Source organism: Erinaceus europaeus, chromosome 5 (assembly GCF_950295315.1).
Source record: "Erinaceus europaeus chromosome 5, mEriEur2.1, whole genome shotgun sequence".
NCBI lineage: Eukaryota > Metazoa > Chordata > Mammalia > Eulipotyphla > Erinaceidae > Erinaceus > Erinaceus europaeus.
The window spans coordinates 28,090,807-28,111,960 of NC_080166.1; the positions used below are offsets into that span (position 1 = coordinate 28,090,807).

At 38.9% G+C, this 21,154-nt stretch overlaps 1 protein-coding gene across 3 annotated transcripts in view; it reads right to left on the reverse strand.

Annotated features, from left to right (window-relative positions):
• Positions 1 to 21,154, reverse strand: part of CDH9 (cadherin 9) — a 204,267-nt gene that overhangs the window by 48,298 nt on the left and 134,815 nt on the right. For all 3 annotated transcript variants that reach the window (XR_009549938.1, XM_060191187.1, XM_007530774.3), the window contains 3 exons: positions 11,703 to 11,997; positions 3,264 to 3,383; positions 2,490 to 2,657 (listed from right to left, as the gene is read on the reverse strand). Coding sequence is in view for 2 of the 3 variants with exons in the window: in XM_060191187.1 (XP_060047170.1) it covers positions 2,490 to 2,657; positions 3,264 to 3,383; positions 11,703 to 11,997 (583 nt within the window). In the remaining variant the exon portion in view is untranslated. The remainder of the gene's footprint in view (positions 1 to 2,489; positions 2,658 to 3,263; positions 3,384 to 11,702; positions 11,998 to 21,154) is intronic.

Genomic DNA, 21,154 nt, shown 5'->3' on the forward strand with positions numbered 1-21,154 from the left:
AAAAGTGTGAAAAGTCACATAAATGAACACAATCACAAATAAATAAATAATGTAATTTAATCCTTGACACCCCCACATGCCAGATCTGAGGCAAGCTTCAGATAAATAAGTAAATAAATAAATAAGAATATGAACATACAAAAGTATCTGAGTGATAAATATATCTTTGAACATTTAACACATGCTGAGCCTATATAAGTCAGAGGCCCATTATGTTAATTAATTTAATGGGCAACATTAGTCATCAAAACACCAAGGTAAGTATATTATCCTTAGGGGAAAAGTTGATTGAAATAGTTTTCATTATTATCACTATAGCACTAATCCATTTGTTAAAGTTACAACAGAGCACAGAATTGCATAGTTCTATGTTGTTTGAGAATTCAACAAATAACTATTATATTTTAGGATACAATACAGTAAATGTGAAGTTTATATTTATCTAATTAGTTTGTTTTATCTAGGCTTTCAACACCTTTTACTTATTACCAATTTTTTCATGTACTTGTCCATAATCAAAAGATGAATTGACTAATATTTTCAATTTGACTACCCTGAAAAATTCTTGACTAGTAGGAATCAACTTCATACACTTAAATTTGTGGCCCCTTGACTGACCATTTCAAATTGGGCTAGTAATTTTTGAAAGTAATATATATATATTTCTCAGAAAAGAAAGTTAAATATGATTCACAGAATCTCACAGTTAAACATTCAAGCTTTCTTTGGTGACAGCTGAAATGACACTGATTTAATGTTTACAATCAGGTGACAAACATCAACAACCTTTCACATGTTCGAGAGGTCAGCACAACCACAGGAAATCAACTCTTTAGGTATGATTCACTTAAAAAAGAAGAAAAATAATGCTGTAAACTCAATTTACTTGCCCATGATTTAATATACTATTTGATTTCAGAAATATTAAAATGCCCTTAGTTTCTGTTATGAAACTAACTAAGTAACTAAGAGTTTGTAATTAGTTCTTTCTTTCTTTCTATTGTAATTCTTATGTATATACAAGGAAATAGATGCACAACAGGAGATTTGAAGCCAGGCTGTCAAGCTTGAGTATACACATTAAAAACCAGGACAGAGATGAGAAAGAAAAAACAAAAAAGGTGGGGGGCAGGCAGCGTATACCCGGTGAAATGCTTACATTCAGGTGTGCAAGGACTCAGGTCCCCATCTGCAAGGGGAAAGCTTTACAAGTGGTGAAGCAGAACTGCAGGTGTCTCTCTGTCTCTTCCCCTCTGTATCTCCTACTCCCCTCTCAATTTTGCTTTGTCTCTATCCATTAATAAGTAAATAAGTATATTTTTAATATTTATTTATTCCCTTTTGTTGCCTTTGTAGTTTTACTGTTATAGTTATTATTGTTGTTGTCGTTGTTGGATAGCACAGAGAGAAATGGAGAGAGGAGAGATAGAGAGGGGGAGAGAAAGATAGACACCTACAGACTTGCTTCGCCACTTGTAAAGCAACCCTCCTACAAGCGGGGAGCCAAGGGCTCGAACTGGGATCCTTACAGCTGGTCCTTGTGCTTTGCGCCACGTGCACTTAACCTGCTGCACTACCACCCGACTCCCAATAAAAAAAAAAAAAATTTATTTATTTATTTTAAAATTTTTTTAATTATCTTTATTTGTTGCATAGAGACAGCTGGAAATCGAGAGGGTAGGGGATATAAAGAGGGAGAGAGGATGAGAGACACCTGCAGCCCTGCTTCACCAATTGCAAAGCTTTCCCTCTGCAGGTGGGAACCAGGGGCTCGATCCAGGGTCCTTGAGCTCATGTGCGCTCAACCAGGTGTGTCACCACCCAGTCCCTAAAAAAATATTTTAAAAGTAAGAAAAGAATGACCATAGTAAACACAGTGGAAGTTAACTTGCCCAAAGGTAAATACATAAATAAATGTATTTTTTTCTTTTTTTTTAAATTCTTTTTTGTTTTTAATATTTTATTTTATTTATTTATTCCCTTTTGTTGCCCTTGTTGTTTTATTGTTGTAGTTATTATTGTTGTTGTGGTCGTTGTTGGATAGGACAGAGAGAAATGGAGAGAGGAGGGAAAGACAGAGAGAAGGAGAGAAAGATAGACACCTGCAGACCTGCTTCACCGCCTGTGAAGCGACTCCCCTGCAGGTGGGGGGCCGGGGTTCGAACCGGGATCCTTATGCTGGTCCTTGTGCTTTGCGCCACCTGCGCTTAACCCGCTGCGCTACAGCCCAACTCCCCGTATTTTTTTTTTTTCTTAAAAAAAGGATAAATAACTTAGCCAAAAAGAAGCCCATGTCCTTTTTTATTTGTCCTCACACTACATGCTCGGAGGTGAAGAAAGCCATATTCACATCCTCTTTGAGGGTAATCATGATTGTCAGTGGAAGATATGCTGTGAATTTGCCATTACATATAAGGTAGAAGTAAAGCTGTTAGTACCAATGTTAGCCTTTGTAGTCCGCTACAAGCAATCAGTGAAAACGTCCTTACTCTGCGGAAATCGAGGAGGATTGTTGTTCACATCGGTCAGCGTGATGTTCACTATGGTGGTTCCAGAAAGACCTCCCATTTGGCCACCCATGTCTTTGGCTTGGATAACCACTTGGTACTGCTCCCTGTTTTCTCTGCTCATGTCTGGTAACGCAGTTTTTATGATGCCTTTTGGAAAAAGCAGACAAAACAAACTGTTCTGCAACTGAATCACTAAACTCGAAATTGAGCCCTGAAAGATCTCATTGATAGAAGTTCGTCATAGCAAACAGATACAATGTATCTGTTTTTAAGTATTTTAATTTATAGCAACATAGTATAATTCACAGAATAGAAACAAAATAAACAAATAAACAAACAAATTCTGCCATGGGCTCATGTCAGGGCTCATGGGTTTTTGCTAAATTAACTTAATAATCAACTTTGGTAAAAAAAAAAAAAAAAAAACACAAATAAGCCTGTTTAATTTCAATGATTTTAACATCAGTTAAGTCTTTACTATCCCTATGACACATAGTGGGACGGAGTGTTGTCAAATTTCTTATTTAGCGTCATAAGTTTAAAGTCAATAAGTTCTAGTATGAAGCGCTACTGATCCTAGTAACTTAGTTAAATCATAGGAAAATGATGTTTTTCTTTCCCTGAAATAGCTATTGGGAATACCTAAAAGCACGACACTGAAGAGTTAGCCTTGGAGATATGGAGTACTCTATAAATTAGCTGTTCCTCCAGATGTAATGATGAAGAAAGAAACCGGGCAACAAACGTTGGTACCTGATTCTGGGTCCACTGAAAAATACGGCTGTCCTTGCAATATGCTGTAGACGACTTTGGCACTGTTTCCATAGTTGGCATCATCCGCGTCCGTGGCAGTCACTTGTATAACCGATGTACCTGCATGAATGTCCAACACACACACAAATATTAATTATTACTAAATTAGAATCTCTATCTAAAAGTAATGCTAGTAGTGGGATGTACTCAACCATAGCATATATGAGAAAAGGGTTAAATACCCTTCCCAGTTGACTTTTTATTTAAACAAAATGTCAAAGTTCCACTAAAATGCAACATCTTACCTAATATATATTTAAAAATTCATCATTAAGGGGCAGTGGCGCTGCGGGTTAAATGCACATGGTGCAAAATGCAAGGACCTGAGTTAAGGATCCCGGTTCGAGCACCTGGCTCCCCACCTGCAGGGGAGCAGATCTGCAGGTGTCTATCTTTCTCTCCCCCTCTCTGTCTTCCCCTCCTCTCTCCATTTCTGTCTGTCCTATCCAACAACAATGACATCAATAATAACCAGAACAATGATTTAAAAAAAAAAAAAAAAAGGCAACAAAAGGAAAAAAAAAAAAAACTACTGCAGTGGATTTGTGGTGCAGGCACCGAGCTCCAGTGATAACCCTGGAGGCAAATAAATAAATTAATAAATAAAAATTATAATTAAGATGAATAGCATGAGACAAATGAAGTACACTTCCAATTAATTAGAAATAGTGTAAAGGGTGGTTTTTCAGTTAATCAATGTTATGCAATTTTCAATAGCCATATTAATTACTAACTGGAACTACATATTCAAAGATAGACCAAACATTATTACTAATCCTGATGTTTTTTACTTTGCTACATTAACTACATAGTCTAAGTGAGATGAAAAATAAAGAGCCGCTGCTTTTCTGTAGAAATATAGAGGCAAAAATTACACAAGGTTAACACATTTTTTTTTCTGTGTGTAAAATAAAAGAGATTAATAAGTGCTGTTTTCTTTTAAAATACAACTAGCATTCTTGTATATGGTTCTACCTCTTGATATGCTACACACTAAGAATTATTTGCTGTGCATATGTAGGTCATTATCTTCTTTAAAAATTATGGAAGTGAGGGCAGTAAAACACCACACTTAGTGTCACAAATAATTTTAAAATTCATGTAAAATAAGCCAATAACTAGTACATAAATGTGTGTGTGTGTGTGTGTGAATAATATACTGGAAAACATCATACAAATCCATTTTGCACTGCAGACAACTAGTAAGCTTCAGTTCACACTAGGTTTAGACCATGCTTTGCTCCATGTGTGTATCCATCCTAGCCCAGCCCACACCAAATACGAGGAAAGCTTTGGTACCTGGTATCTTCTCCCTGTCTCCCTCTTCCTTTTTATCTGAAACAATCTGCCTAGAGCAGTGAATTCTCAGAAACAACAACAAAATTATGAAAATGTCTAATTCTGTGTGTTCCACACATTGCTATAATTTAATTTTAGCTTCTGCTAAATATCAATTGATAGGATGTAAATGTTTTATTTTATTTTTATTATTTTTTATTATCTTTATTTATTTTTTGGATAGAAACAGCCAGAAACCGAGAAGGAAGGGAGGAACAGAGAGGGAGAGAGACAGAGAGATACCTGCAGCACTGCTGCACCACTTGTGAAGCTTTCCCCCTACAGGTGGGGACCAAGGGCTTGAACCTGGGTCCTTGTGTACTGTAACTTGCACTCAACCAAGTGCACTACCACCCAGCCCCAAATGTTTTATTTTAACTGTCACAAATTATATTTAATGGATTAAAGAGTTTTAAAGGTCCTAGTTTCCATAACTAAACAATGTGATATACTTCTAGACTTTTAGTGATTCATTCATTCATTCATTCATTTATTTTTGCAACCAAGGTTATCTTGAGCTTGGTGCTTATACAGTGAGTCCTCTGTTCCCAGTTATAGTCTTTTTCTTTCTTTATTCCTTCCTTTCTCTCTCTGTTTCTCTCTCCTTCTCTTTCTCTCTTTCTCTAATAGAGATCAAAAGTAATAGAGAAGTGGAGAGCAAGAGAAACACTTGCAGCACTGTTGTGTTGATGAAGCTCCCCTCTGCAGGTGGGATCTGGAGGCTGGAACCCAATTCCTTCCCAAAAAAATGTGTGCAGCCCACTGTCCTGCCTCTGAAGGCTCTTCCTTGTATTCAATTGGATTTATTTTAATTTATTTATCTTTTGTCTGTTTGTTATCAGAGCACAGCTCAGTTCTGGCTTATGGTGGATCCTGAGACTGAGACTTCAGAGCCTCAGGCAACAAAGTGCCTTTGCATAATCACTATGCTATATCCGCAGTCCTTTCATTAGATAACTATAGAGATTCAAAGCAAAGTCTAAACTTAGCTTTAACTGAAGCCTACTAATTATCCCTAGGTCAAAGCAAATTTGTATGATAATACCCAATATATTATTGACTTATTTATTTTTTGTTTTTTTATTTTATTTATAAAAGGAAACACTGACAAAACCATAGGATAAGAAGGGTACAACTCCACACAATTCCCACAGCCAGAACTCCTTATCCCATCCCCTCTCTGGATAGCTTTCCTATTCTTTAACCCCAAGGGAGTATGGACCCAAGGTCAGTGTGGGATGCAGAAGGTGGAAGGTCTGGCTTCTGTAATTGCTTCCCCGCTGATCATGGTCATTGACAGGTCGATCCATATTCCCAGCCTGCCTCTCTCTTTCCCTAGTGGGACAGGGTTATGGGGAATCTGAGCTCCAGGACATATTGGTGGGGTTGTCTGTCCAGGGATCTCTGGTCAGCATCATGCTAGCATCTGGAACCTGGTTGCTGAAAAGAGAGTTAACATATAAAACCAAACAAATTGTTGACTAATCATGAACCTAAAGGCTAGAATAGTGCAGTTGAAGGGTTGGGGGGGTCGTCTCTGTTTTTAGTAGGCATATTTTAGTTATATTCTAAAGGACCTGTAGCTATACTAGTTGTTTTTTTCCCCTGAGCCTAAAATCTGATATGTAGGTGGATCCAAGTTATTGTCTGGGGATATGATGTCATGGCTGGAAAAAGGACAAGAAAGCTGGATCAGGGAAGAGAGTAGCTCCCAAATATGGGAAAGGTGTATAAATATTGTTGACTGTAAACCCCATCGATTTGATCTGATCTGGGGTCCATATTTTACATGAATTTTAAAATTCTTTATGACAAAGTGAGTTCCAATTGGGTATGTCATTTCTTTTACCTATGTTGTAAAAAATGTTTTCTCAAATTTTGTGCAGGCATGATAAGACACGTTCTTAAAATTAATATACTGAAAATTAAAACAAAACAGCCCACGTTCCATCTTAAATACTATCAATACTATGAACTTAGCAGCAAAAGTTCTAATGTTTTCTCAGAACTAACTGTCATAATATGAGAACCTGAATTGTTCCTCTTGAGGCTTTTGTTTTCTCAGCTGAAGCCTAATTGCTTTGTCCTGTGAGATATCACATGTGGCAACTCAGCCTATTTCTGGTGTGTTCTATCAATTAGAAAAGCACTCACTAATATCTTCCTTACGTTCTAGCAAAAATAATTAAGTGAGCCTTCCCCATAATCAATTAAAGTAGTATTCTGATTATACAATATTTATTAATGACCATATGAACATTTAATAGATAGAATCAGAATTGTATTCTCCCAATAGTATTATTAAATAGGAGTAATTGAATAAAACAGTATGCCGAATTGTGCTGGTAGCTAATCATACATCTATAGCACTTATTTTGTTGTTAGTTATGCTTTTCTTTCATTGTAGGTATAATTCTCACACCATGTAAAAAGACTATTTTATATCTAGTTGGTAGTTTAAAAGATACTTTTCACTTTTTACATTTAATTGTATTTGATTTTTATGGTCTTTGAATATTTGTGTTATATATGACCTGTTGAAATTTTATGCATCAGTTTTTAGTTTTATTCTGTACAGTGGTTTATTTGTATATATAAAAGAAAAGTACAAGACATTTGCAACATTATTGTGAGCTAATATTATTATCCAATAAATTATGCAAGATACACAGATCTAGCAAAATAGCTAGATTTTTAAAATATATATATATATATAACTACTTTTTAAATCTAAAGCATCATACACCTGAGTGTATATATATCTATATATATATATATAGATATATATACATACATCTATATATATATATATATATACATTCAAATGATATAGGAACTTTTTATGTTACATTTTTTAAATTTATTTTTTATTTATTCCTTTTTGTTGCCCTTGCTGGTTTATTGTTATAGTTATTGTTGTTGTTATTGATGTTGTTGTTTTTGGATGGGACAGAGAGAAATGGAGAGAGGTTAGAAGGCAGAGAGGGGGAGAGAATGAAAGACACCTGCAGACATGCTTCACCGCCTGTGAAGCGACCCCCCTGCGGATAAGGAGCCGGGGGCTCAAACCTGGATCCTTCTGCCAGTCCTTGTGCTTTGCACCACATGAGCTTAACCTGCTGTGCTACCGCCAGACTCCCCAAGTTACTTTTTTTTTAATCTCACCTTCCCTCATATACTCTTATTTGGGTTAACTTTATGGAGAAGATTTTTTGAATTAAAATGAAAATGTTGCTTTGAAAGAGGGACTAAAACATGACATAAATAGATTTTTTTTTAAAAATTGTATTTTCCAAAATAAGAACATTTGACATTGGAAGGCATGTAAAGAAAATATAATATCTAGGTATATCTGCATGTATTAAATTTAATTTTGTGCCACCATGATTATCACTAGATCTTACTGCCTGTGTGACTCTACTGTTCCCTGTAGCTATTTTTTGATGAAAGGAAAGAAACAAAGAGTGTGTGAGAGAGAGAGAGAAAGAGAGAGAGAGAGAGAGAGAGAGAAAGAAAGAACTAGAAACACCTTTAGCTCTGCTCCACCAGTCTGATTTCCTGCTTGTGGGAAGTGAAAGCTTGAACCCAGTCCTTTTCTCATAGTAATTTGTGTATTTGCCCCTACCAGCTAAGTCATAACTGAGTCCCCAATTTTGTGTTTTTTTATTATTTTATTATTTTATTTTTTGTGTGATTTTTTTTTTTTTAACTAGAGCACTGCTCAGCTCTGGCTGGTGGTGGTACAGGGAGTTGAACCTGGGACTTTGGAGCCTCTGGCATGAGAGTCTCTTTGCATAACCATTATGCTATCTACCCCTGCTCAAATTTGTGTTTTTTATAGTTAACCTAGTAATAATTTTATAATAAAATTTTTATAATAAAATTTCATAGTTAATTTTTATAATTAATAATAATTTTATGGTTACTCTAGTAATAAACTATCACTTTATACTTTGGAACAAGCGAACTGTTCTTTTTAAATAATTTTATCTATTTATTACAACAAATGAGAGGAAGGATAAGTATCTCTGCATATAGCTATACAGAAAACAGTATGTCCACTTATGTTTATAAACAGATATGCATGCAATGCTTTGGGTTGAACCAAGGTAAAAACAATGCGCTTGTATCATAGCGTTATTCAGAATCACTGTTCTTGACATATAAGATCAAGATTTGCCTGCAGGTCTCTCTCTCTCCCTATTTCTCTCTGTCTCTATCCAATAATAAGTAAATAAAGATCAGAATTCTGGGGCCAGGTGGTGGAGCATCTGGTTCAGTACACATGTTACAGAGAAAGACAGGAGAGAGAGAAAGAATCAGACATCACTGTGGTTCATGTGCTGCCAGGAATTGAACACGGGACCTCGTGGTTGAGAATTTCATGCTTTATCCACTGTGCCACTTCTCGGACCACTTATCTCTTCTTCTCTTCTCTAGCAGTACTTTTTATATAAATTACTTTACAAAACTTCTACACAAGAAATATATTCTGGGAGTCGGGCTGTAGTGCAGCGGGCTAAGCGCAGGTGGCGCAAAGCACAAGGACCGGCATAAGGATCCCGGTTCGAACCCCGGCTCCCCACCTGCAGGGGAGTCACTTCACAGGCGGTGAAGCAGGTCTGCAGGTGTCTATCTTTCTCTCCTCCTCTCTGTCTTCCCCTCCCTCTCTCCATTTCTCTCTGTCCTATCCAACAACGACAACAACAATAATAACTACAACAATAAAACAACAAGGGCAACAAAAGGGAATCAATAAATAAAATAAATATTAAAAAAAAAAAAATTAAAAAAAAAAAAAAAAAAAGAAATATATTCTATATTATATTATGCACCATTGACAATGGTAATTTTTGATAATTTAAAACATTAAAAATAATGGATAGGCATGCAATGTCCTTATGAATTTTTAGTTACTGTTCATAATTAAAGAAATGATTATTGAAATCCCTATGTTTTTCTGGATTATGCTTTTTGTTCTCAAAGGCATTTCATATTTTTCTTCAGAAAGGTAACTGACAATTTTAGTACTATCAAAATATTGATAAAAAAATAATGACACACACAGGAGGGAGATAACAGGGATTTACTCTGGGTGAAGGGTATTAGCCAGAAAAGCAAACTCAATAGGAAACAAAAGAATATATCTTAAATATTTAATTTCACGGAAAAAAACAAATCACAATTCAAAGACCAACTAGATAGCTTTCCAGGTGTGTTTCTTGCCTGACCATGTGTGTAACTTGGGTTTTAGCCCTTGTGTTTCATGAGAGATGTCATAGCAATGATGAAGCTTTGGTTCTGTGATGTCTTCATTCTGTCACTATTTGAATGAAAAAATGGCTCAGAGTTGTGATATTCCACATGCATGAAGACCCACATATCTAAAAAGAATATGATGTGTATCTACATTAGCTCTCAACATGATTTAACAGAATAAACAAAAACTTTTAGTGACTTATATGAGACTGACACATATTTAAAAATATTACAGAGCATCAGCAAACATATTCCATCCTATGTTTTATTATTTTATGACTCCTGTCTAGTTTGATGTCTGCTTTCCTATGATTATAGTTAATTCCTGAAAAGAACTGTGTTTTGATATACAGATAAGATTTTATTTTCTGCTAGAAGAAATACTAAATTTAGTACATACTCTTTCTTTTCCTGATTGATGACTCACACAGTTTAGAAATATTTAACACCAATCACTCAGTAAAAATGAATGAATGTTCACTTTTCACATGTAAGTTTAGACCAAAATATAGTCATTAGAATAATGTCACATTTATTTACTCCAAGCTGATTTTGAAATAATAGTCATCTGAAGGGTACAAAATTTTAATAACTTTAACTATTTAGATAGTAAAGTAGATTTATATCACCAGGTGTTTTAAGAAATAACTTGTAGTGGGGGCATAGCATAATGGTTATGCAAAGAGACTTTCATGTCTGAGGCTCTCAAGTCCCAGGTTCAATGCCCCACACCACCATAAGCCAGAGCTGAGCAGTGCTCTGGTTAAAAATAAATAAATAAATAAATAAATAAAACTTGTAGTTAGCTTTTAATAGCAAGTCTAAATATCTCATAGAGAGCTAAATTTAGTCAACCCTATTGATAAAAACAAATGATATTCCATGCAAGGACCTCAGTTCAAGCCCCCTGGCTTCCCACCTGCAGGGGCATCATTTAACTAGCATTGAAGCAGGTCTGCAAATGTCTTTTTCCCTCTATCTCTCCCCATTCTCTCATTTCTCTCTCTCTTATCCAATTAAAAAAAGGCCACTAGGAGCAATGAATTCATAGTGCTGGCACTGAATCCTAGCCTAACCCTGGAGGCAAAAAAAAAAAAAAAAGTATTTAAATTTGTGTTAAGCCTTAAGAAATGTATCATTATTTTTTGGGGTTTTCATGGTAAAACAATATTTAGTAGAGGAAGATAACTAAGATCATATAAAGAGAACTGGATTTCTTTGTTACGATGATGACTGGATATTTGATTATAATTCATTTGATTAATCCTCTTTAATCCTGAGTTTCTAGCTAAAAGTATGAGGATCTGGATTTTTTTTTTCCCTCATGTCTACCACATAATGTTGCTTTCATGATTAAATGAGATGACCCAAAGCACTTTGCTAAATTCAAGTATGAGCCATTATCATTCAAAGTAATGCAAGTAAAATGTCCGCAACTAAAAAGAAAAAAAAAAGACACTATTTGATTTCCTTTCAGAAAAAAAAATTAAAAGATACACACATTCAACTTAACAACTATCTAAACGTTTTTTGAGTAAAGGTGAGTATGTTGGCTGAAATGAGATAGAATAACTGATCTTGGCAATTATCTTAGTTATCCATGATAGCAGAGCAGGATATATTAAGATACATATACATATTGTAAATAATTAGCAATAAATGAACACGAAATCGAAGACTACAGTTAGATGTCTTGTATTAAAGCAGGGATCTATCATATAAATAGATATTATCATAACGAACACATGAAAAAGTGACATTGTATAATTAACATATACCTACCAACTCCAGACATTTCAGGAACACTGGCGGTGTATAATTCTTTCGTAAATTTCGGCTCATTGTCATTGATGTCATGGATTTTAATGATAAACTCAGATTCAGGCTCCACCTGCCTCCCAGTCTTCCTGTCTATAGCTTTGGCACGGAGAATGTAGAGGGACTTTTCTTCTCTGTCTAATTTCTTTGCAGCATGAATATCTCCTGTGTTTTCATCTATAACGAACAAATTACCAGCCCCATCTCCTGTTAGTATGTATTTTAAATTTCCATCTCCTTTATCCTGGTCAGTGTGAAGCTTCAAAGAGGTAGAAAAGAAAAGTTCCATAAATATAGGTATTACTTAAACAAAAACAATATCAACACATGTCAACTGTACTCCAAATAATATCACTGTAAAAACACTCATAGTGGTTAATTTAATTTTCATAGTGAGGAAATCAAACATTTCATTTTGCTTTATTCAACACGTTTTAAAACAATTACACTTCCACATCATAATACACTAGATATATATTTTAAAAATAGAAAAGCCTTTTTTTTCAAGAGTGTTTCAGTGATAGTTTTGAAAAGAAAGCAATTACAAATTATAGGGCTGGTACACTGATAGAAAAATATATATTAACTTAGATATTGTGTGTAAAATACTAACACAATGATAATTTTTTAATTAGTAAGCTCAATGTCAACAAGATAGCTCACCTAAATAGTGCACTTGCTTCATCATGCACAGGACCCTGGTTTGAGCTGGGCCCACACCACTCTGAAGGGAGCTTGGGTTTTGGGATGTCTTCTCTATCTCAGTCTCTGATTTTCTGTCTGAAAAAGTGGACTGGGAACAGTGAAGCCCCAATGACTACAGAAAAATAAGCACTAAACCACTAGCTATGATGTGGGGATTTTATAAATTCTTTCTAGGATACATAAGTTAATTTCATACTTCTTCGGTTTTTGTTTGTTTGTTTGTTTGTTTTACCATAACCAAGACTTCACCACTCTGAGCGAACTTTTTCTTCATATTTATTTATTTATTTTTAGATTGAAAGGTAGAGACAGTGGGAAAGACAGTACAGCACCAAAATGTCTTCCAGTATTGTAGGGACTAGACTCAGGCCAGATTCAAGTACATAGAAAAGTACACAGGTAAGCTATTTTGGCATTCTTTTTTTAAATTTATTTATTTATTTTTTTGCCTCCAGGGTTATTGCTGGGGCTTAGTGCCTGCACCATGAATCCAGCGCTCCTGGAGGCCATTTTTCCCCCTTTTGTTGCCCTTGTTTTGGTTATTATTGTTATTATTGATATCATTCATTGTTGGATAGGACAGGGAGAACTAGAGAGAGGAGGGGAAGACAGAGTGTGGGAGAGAAAGACAGACACCTGCAGACCTGCTTCATTGCTTGTGAAGCGAGCCCCCTGCAGGTGGGGAGGGATCTCAAACCGGGATCCTTATGCCAGTCCTTGCGCTTTGTGCCATGTGCGCTTAACCCACTGCGCCACCGCCCGACCCCTTATTTTGTCATTCTTACTCTCTTAAATACGATACTGACTGTAGAAGCAAAAACTTTCATTAAAGGGACCAACTGGAAAAAGAGAATAATATATATTTTTTCTTTTTCTTTTTCAGAGAGAGACAAAGAAGCAGAAAGGGAGAGTGAAAGAAACCACTGCATTGAAGCTTCCTTCAGTGCCTTCTGGGCTGAGCTCTCTCCAAGTGAGTTATTTAGCTGAGCTGAGAATATTGATTTCATGGATTAATTATTGTGTGATTTTTGACAAAGTAAATATGGTTTTGATCGTTTATTGTATACAATAAGTTTTATATTCCAATTTGAAATTTCAGATCCTATAAAGCAGGGTCATTGTATCAGATATAAATAATTTCTTGATAACACTATTGGGATATTTTTTTTAAAATACCTTTCTTTTTATACATACCCATATGTAAGATGCACATTTTTAAAAATATTTTATTTATTTATTAATGAGAAAGATAGGAGGAGAGAAAGAATTAGACATCACTCTGACACATGTGCTTCTGGGGACCCAGCACCTAATGCTTGAGAGTCCAAAGCTTTATCACTTTGCCACCTCCTGGACCACAAGATGCACATTTTGTATTTCTGCATTTCATGACCTTATGAATGTAGAATTCCAATGTTTCCAAATCAATGTTTCCATATGTAGATGCATATGTATATGTATATATCAAATAGAAGTATAAATACTGTGTGAGAGACAGACAAATACAGAGATAGAAGCATACACACTGTGTGAGAGACAGACAAATACAGAGGTAGAAGTATACACACTGTGTGAGAGACAGACAGATACAGAGAGAACACAGTGCTGGAGTTTCTCCCAGTGTCATAGTACCTTCTATAGGGTGCTGGGGTTGGAACCTGGGCTGTGTCAATAACACAAGGCATGTGCCTAGTCTGGTGAGTTACCTCACTTTTTTTTTAATCAGCTCTGGTTTGTGGTGGTGCTGGTAATTGAGTTAGGTGCCTCAGGCATTAGTCTCTTTGCATAACCATTATGCATTCTACCCCCCAAGGTGAGTTATCTCTCTTTGGTCCTCAATAATAGCTTCTAAATGTAAAGTTCTTTTCACTGACTAAAAAACATACAAATGGAACATGAAGCCACAGAAACTCTGTATCAAAATAAGTAAGTAAGTAAATAAATAAATAAATACATAAATAAAGTCTTCAGGGGCCAGGCGGTAGTGCACCAGGTTAAGGGCACATAGTATGAACACTAAGACCAGCACAAGCATCTGGGTTCAGTCTTCCCACTCCCCACCTGCAGGGGGATGGCTTTGCAAGCAATGAAGCAGGTATGCAGGTGTCTCTCCCCTTCTGTCTGCCATCCTCTTAATTTCTCTCTGTCCTGTTCAACAACAACAACAGAAGCAGTAGCAACAACAATAACAGCAAAAATAATAATGGTGACAATGTTACTTACCTTTTCTTATTAGTGATTTCATAATGATCAGCAAGATTGTTGGATAAGAATGGTATAATTCCTTACAATTCCTAGCATCAGAGTACTGTATCCCACCCCCTCCATTAGGAGGTTCCCCATTCTTTTTCCCTCTGAGAATATGAACCAGAGATTTTTATTGGATACAGAAGATGGGAGGTCTGTGTTTTTTTTTTTTTTTTTGCCTCCAGTCACTGATGCTTGGCTAGGTAATGACAGTACAAATACACCATTCCTGGTGGCCATTTATTCCCTTTTTTTTTATTTGATAAGACACAGAAAAATTAGAAATTGAGACTAGAGGGAGTATATAGAGGAAAACAGAAAAAAGAAAACACCTCCTTCAACATTTGCAAAGCGTCCCAGCTGCAGGTGTGGATCGAGGCTCTAACCCACTGCCTTGAGTGAGCACCTGTTCTTAACTAGGTGTGCCACCTCCTGGCTCCCACTTCGTTTTTTTTTTTTTTTTTTTAATTTCTTTTCAAATTTTTAAAAATATTTATTTATTTTCCTTTTTGTTGCCCTTTTTTATTGCTGTTGTAGTTATTGTTGTTGTTGTTATTGATGTCATTGTTAGTACAGAGAGAAATGGAGAGAGGACAGGAAGACAGAGAGAGAGAGAGAAAGAGAGAAAGATAGTCACCTGCAGACTTTCTTCACCGCCTGTAAAGCAACTCCCCTACAGGTGGGGGGGGGGCACGAACCGGGACCCTTACGCAGGTCCTTGGGCTTTGTGCCATGTGCCCTTGATACCGCCCGACTACTCTGGCCCCCACTTCTTATCTTTGATATTTTCAAGAAGTTATAACGAACACTTAAAGTCTTACAAACCAGAGTTAATTCAGTGCACAACTGGTAAAATGTGTATGTGTGTTGTTGCTGAGGACTTATCCTGATGCAGTCTCCGCCCCCAGGTTTTTCTATGCTCCGCTAAATCCTAGAGTGCCCCCTTTCAACCAATCCTGGCTCCGCCCCCAGGTTTTTCTATGCTCCGCTAAATCCTAGAGTGCCCCCTTTCAACCAATCCTGGCCCTACACGTCACCCCTGGTTGTCGCCCAATAAAAAGCCCCCTCACCTCTCCCTTCTCTCTCTCTGGGCTCTCGGCTCTCCCTCTCTGAGGTCTCGCTCCCTGCTCTCCCCCCGTGGTCGGCCATTGCTGGCTGGCTCCACGTGGTCTGAACCAAACCTCCCCCCCCATCCTATAATAAAGATCTGTGTACCCCTTTGCTCTGGACGTCCGCTCTCTTCTCCGCGGTGCAGCCCGACACCAGACCACCTCAACAACATCTGGCGCCCATCGTGTTCTGTACCCACACCATGCCCGGTCTGAGGTCTCCGAAACCGCCCAGACACAGGTAAGTGGAATCCGCCCGCTTCTGTGGCCCCGCATTTCCCTCCACCATGGGATTTTTTCCGTTTTATGAGGAGGTGTCCCAGACATTCTATCCTTCTCTCCTGGGACAGGCTTTCGATCTCAGAGACGCTTTAATTTTTGCTACACCATGGGTTCTCATGGTTATATTTACTATTTTCAAGATATGTACAAGGCCTCCTGCCAAAAGGTTAAGTGACCTTGAGGCTGAGATACAAGAGTTAAAGGATATTTGCTTAGGACTTAAACACCCTAAGCAATCTGCAGTCAGCCCCCAAACCATTGCCTCCGGGGACACGTGTTCGGTTTCTCCTGCGGCAGCTTCCGCTTCCACGAACCCTCCCCCCACTGCTCCTGAAGACACGTGTTTTGCCGCTCCTTTGACCCCTCCCCCAGCTGTCCCCACAGACACGTGTTTGGCTCCTTCTGCAGACAAGTGTTCGGTCCCTTCTGTGGCAGACACGTGTTCAGTTCCTTCTGCTTCTCTGGCCCCACCCCCTGCTTCCCGTGAGGCTTCCGGTTCTCTAGCCCCTCCCCCTGCCGTTCTGGTTTCAGCTCCACCCCTGGCCCCTGCCGCCGCGGTTTCAGCTCCGCCTGAGGCTTCTTCATCCCTGACCCCGCCCCCTGCTGATACGTCACCATTAAGGGACCTAGTGGCTGAGATACGAGAGCTAAAGGATATTTTTTCAGCATTTAAGGATTTTAAACCATGTGCAGTCCACCCCGGGAGCTCCGTCCCCGTAGATATGCGTTTAGTCTCCCCTGCAGCCACTACAGCAGTTTCTACTGAACTTTCCACTTCTGTAGCTCCCTCTCCCATGCCATCGGACCAAATCCACACATTCCCGGTAAACTTGGCCCCTTCTAAACAAAACCCTCAGCCGTGGCAGCCATATTCCTCAAAAGAACTTGGAACGCTCAGGCAAGCAGTCAGGGAGGATGGTATGCACTCTCCATGGACCAAGTCGGTTTTGAGAAGCTTTTACCAGCATTTAAATATACCACAAGACTGGAAAGAACTGGCTCGTGCTGCACTCCCAGACCCACTCTATCTTCAGTGGCAGGCATGTTTCCGCGATGAGTGCTCTAGGCAATGGCAGGAAAATAGTAACAAACAGGTAGAATGGAATTTTGATGCTTTGTTTGGAGCAGGAGCTTATGAATCTGGAGCTCAGCAGGCAGAAGCCAGGTTTCCAACTGGTTATTTTGAACAGGTACGCATCTGTGCAACACAAGCATGGGAAAGGGTGACCACACCTGATGTAGATCCATCAGCTCCCATTAACTCTTTTCACCAAGGCTCTGATGAGTCATTGGCGAGCTTCATCTCAAGGGTGAAGAGAAGCTTAGAGAGAAAGGTTTATAATCCTGACGTCCGCACACTACTCCTGCGCTCTATTGTCTGGGAAGGCATGACACCACAATTCCGTCAGGTATGCCTTAATCTTAAACACCTACACCCAGATAATTGGATTCTAGCGACACAGGAACTTACATCAGGCAATTATGGGACACCCGCTACGACGCAGGTCTATGCAGTTGCCCCACGTAAGCAAAACGGGGCCTGCTTTCAGTGCGGTTGCCAAGGACATTGGCGTAACCAATGTCCTGATAAATTGCAACCACGCCTCCAGTCAGGGAAACCACGCCTCCAGCCAGAGCAACCCCGCTTTCAGTCAGGGAGCCAGAGACCACGTACTGTTTGTCCAAAATGTCGTAAGGGGTTTCATTAGAAGAGAGATTGTTGGTCCCAATTTCATAAAGATGGTTCGCCCCTGAATAGTACAAATTCGGGGCCTGAGATTTTGTGGACCACTCCTGTTTTAGAACAAGGTCACCCTTCTATGACAGTAAAGATAGGCAACATTCCTTTTAAATTTTTGATTGACACGGGGGCAGCAAAGACGATTTTAAGGCAAGAAGAGATTCCCCAAGATTGGGAACTCATCCCTGGACCCAGTTTACATGGAATAGGAGGGATGACGAGAGCATTTTACACACGAGACTCGCTTATGTGGGAAGACCCAGAAGGTTCTACTGGACACTTCCGCCCTTTGGTAGCTAATATTAGCACCAACTTACTGGGCAGGGATCTTCTGGAATGTCTTAATGTTAGGATATCCACAGACGCCTCTGCAGAGCGTAAAACTCATTCCCGCGATACCAGGTCTATTCAGCACCCCCAATACTAAATGCCACTGTTCGTAGCCAAACACCCCGCTTAAGCTGGCTTTCTAATGAGCCTGTCTGGGTGGAACAGTGGCCTTTACCTAGGGATAAGCTAAAAATTTTAAAAGAGCTCGTCCGAGAGCAGTTGTCCTTGGGACACATTCGTCATTCTCGAAGCCCATGGAATACTCCTGTCTTTGTGATTAAAAAGCGCTCGGGAAAATGGCGCCTCCTTCAAGATTTCCGTGCAGTAAATAAAACCATGCAGGTCTGGGGCTCCCCCCAAAGGGGTTTGCCTCTTGCTTCTGCAATTCCCACGGGAATTCCAATCATAGCTATTGATATACAAGATTGTTTTTTCTCTATCCCCTTGCATCCGCGAGATTGTAAACGTTTTGCCTTCTCTGTTCCGTCTATTAATAATGCCAGTCCCGCTGATAGATTTGAATGGGTGGTGCTGCCCCAGGGTATGGCCAATAGTCCTACGATTTGTCAGGAGGCTGTTAAATCTGCCCTTGTCCCATATATTCATAAGGGCCTTAATATTTTTCATTATACAGATGATATTTTAATATGGGGAAAATCAGATACAGATCTCTATGCCTTACGTGATTTTCTCATTCCTGTATTAAAGAAAAGCGGCCTTAATGTAGCCCCTGAGAAGATACAGCTAATCCCTCCAATATCCTTCCTAGGTTCAGAGATTTCTCTAACGCAAATTTGTCCCTTAAAACCTAATGTTACCTTCCCTTCTAACCTTACTCTTGCTTCTTTACAAAGTTTTCTAGGAAATTTAAATTGGCTTAGGCAGTATCTCTATCTGCCCACAAGCTGCCTCCAACCACTGTTTGACCTGTTGAAAGGAAACAAACAGCCCTCTTCAAAACGTAAATTAACTCCTGAGGCCTCCTTGGCACTGGAAAGGGTTAACCAGGCCCTCCAAGACATGCACCTTGTTCGATTCTCCCCCTCCTCTCCGGTAAACCTTCTAATCTTCAACTCCACCCCCACAGTAGTAGGGGCACTGTGGCAAGACCATGGGGTTCTCGAATGGCTTCACACGCCAGTAGGAGGAGCTCCAAGACTCCTCACTGAGATAGATGCGTTAGCATTCATGGTTCGCCAAGGAAGAAATAGGTCTGTGCAGGTCTTAGCGAAAGAACCGGATTTAATCATTCTGCCCTTTTCTCTCACAGATACAGAGTGGCTTATACGCCATCATTCCCGCTTTGCCATAAGCTTCGTGGGGTTTCCAGGACAAATAGATAACCATTTTCCTTCTAATAAATTGATAGCTTCTTTACCTCTTCTGCCTCTACTAGCACCTAAACTTTTCTCTCGGGATCCCATTCCCTCTGCTCCTACAATCTTTACTGATGGCGGAAAAAGGGGAGCTGCTGCCCTTATATATTACCCAGACAAACAATCTCCTAAACCTCTATTTACTGAGCTTCCTGATAATTCCCCTCAATACAAAAAACTTTATGCTGTTTTTCTTGCACTAAAAGCTGTACCAGAATCCTTCAACCTTTTTTCTGACAGTGTGTATACTGTTAACTTGCTTCCATGGCTTGCTCGTTCGTATGTGAAAATTGATGACAACCCACTTTCCCCTCTCTTGATTCAAATCGCCTCTATGCTCTGTTCTCGAACCCAACCACTGTATATTCAACACCTTCGCTCCCACAGCCCTCTTCCTGGTTCCCTGTCCGAAGGTAATGCCGCAGTTGACCGCCTTGCCTCCACAAGAACTTTCCCAGTCTCTGTCTCTGATCCTGCTAATTTTCACTCTCTAACCCATGTTAATCTTAAAGGCCTTCAAGCTCGATTCCCTGATGTTCCTGTATCACAGTTAAAACATATCCTCGCTACATGCTCTTCTTGTGCAAGTCTCATAAAGACACCTGCTATCCAGACCCTTGGGGTTAATCCCCGAGGTTTAAAAGCTAATGCTATTTGGCAAATTGATGTCACCCACATACCAAACTTTGGCAAACAAAAATATGTGTTTGTCTCAATTGATACCTTTTCTAAATTTATGTGGGCTACAGCTCAGACAGGAGAAAGTGCTAAAAAGCTTGTAAGCCATATGCTCTCTTGTTTTGCCGTTATGGGGGTCCCATTATTTTTGAAAACAGACAATACACCTATGTTTACAAGTAAACAATTTAAAGATTTTTGTTCCCTCTGGAATATTACTCATACCACGGACATTCCCTACAATCCACAGGGACAAGGCATTGTCGAGAGGGCCCATCAAACTCTGAAGGCTCAACTAAATAAAGATAAAGGAAGAACATATCCCCCAAATATCCAGCTAGCAAAAGCCTTAACTACGTTAAATCTCTTTAATATTTACAATAACTCAGCCTTACCCCCTATTATTCTTCACTGGCAAACACCATCTACCCTCCCATCTATTAAGGTCAAATGGAGAGACCCACTCGATAAAGTTTGGAAAGGGCCTGACCCATTATTGACCATGGGAAGGGGTTTCGCATACATTTTCCCTCAAAATTTCTCTAAACCTGTCTGGGTTCCTGCCCGCCATGTCCGACAATACCCGCAGGATGGCGCTGTTATTCCTGAAGAACAAGAAATAACACAAGAGGACCAGATGCAGGATACATCCCAGGATCCATAATATGGCATGGCAGAACCTACAAAAGTTGGCTCACAGAGCCCTCTCTCCTACCCCTTCCCTGAATGTCTTATGTTATGAATGGCCAGTTGTGTTTTGTGAGTGAGTGTGCTGAATGACCAAAAATTTTTTGTATGACCCATCTGCTCAGAAGTACTCTAAATGTTAAAACCATTGTTACTAACATGCATTAACTCTCTAAGTAACCTGAGTCTGCTTATAGTCCAAAGTCAATTATAGTAAACCTCTAACTTGTTACAAGTTTTATTGTTTTTCACAAGTAAGTG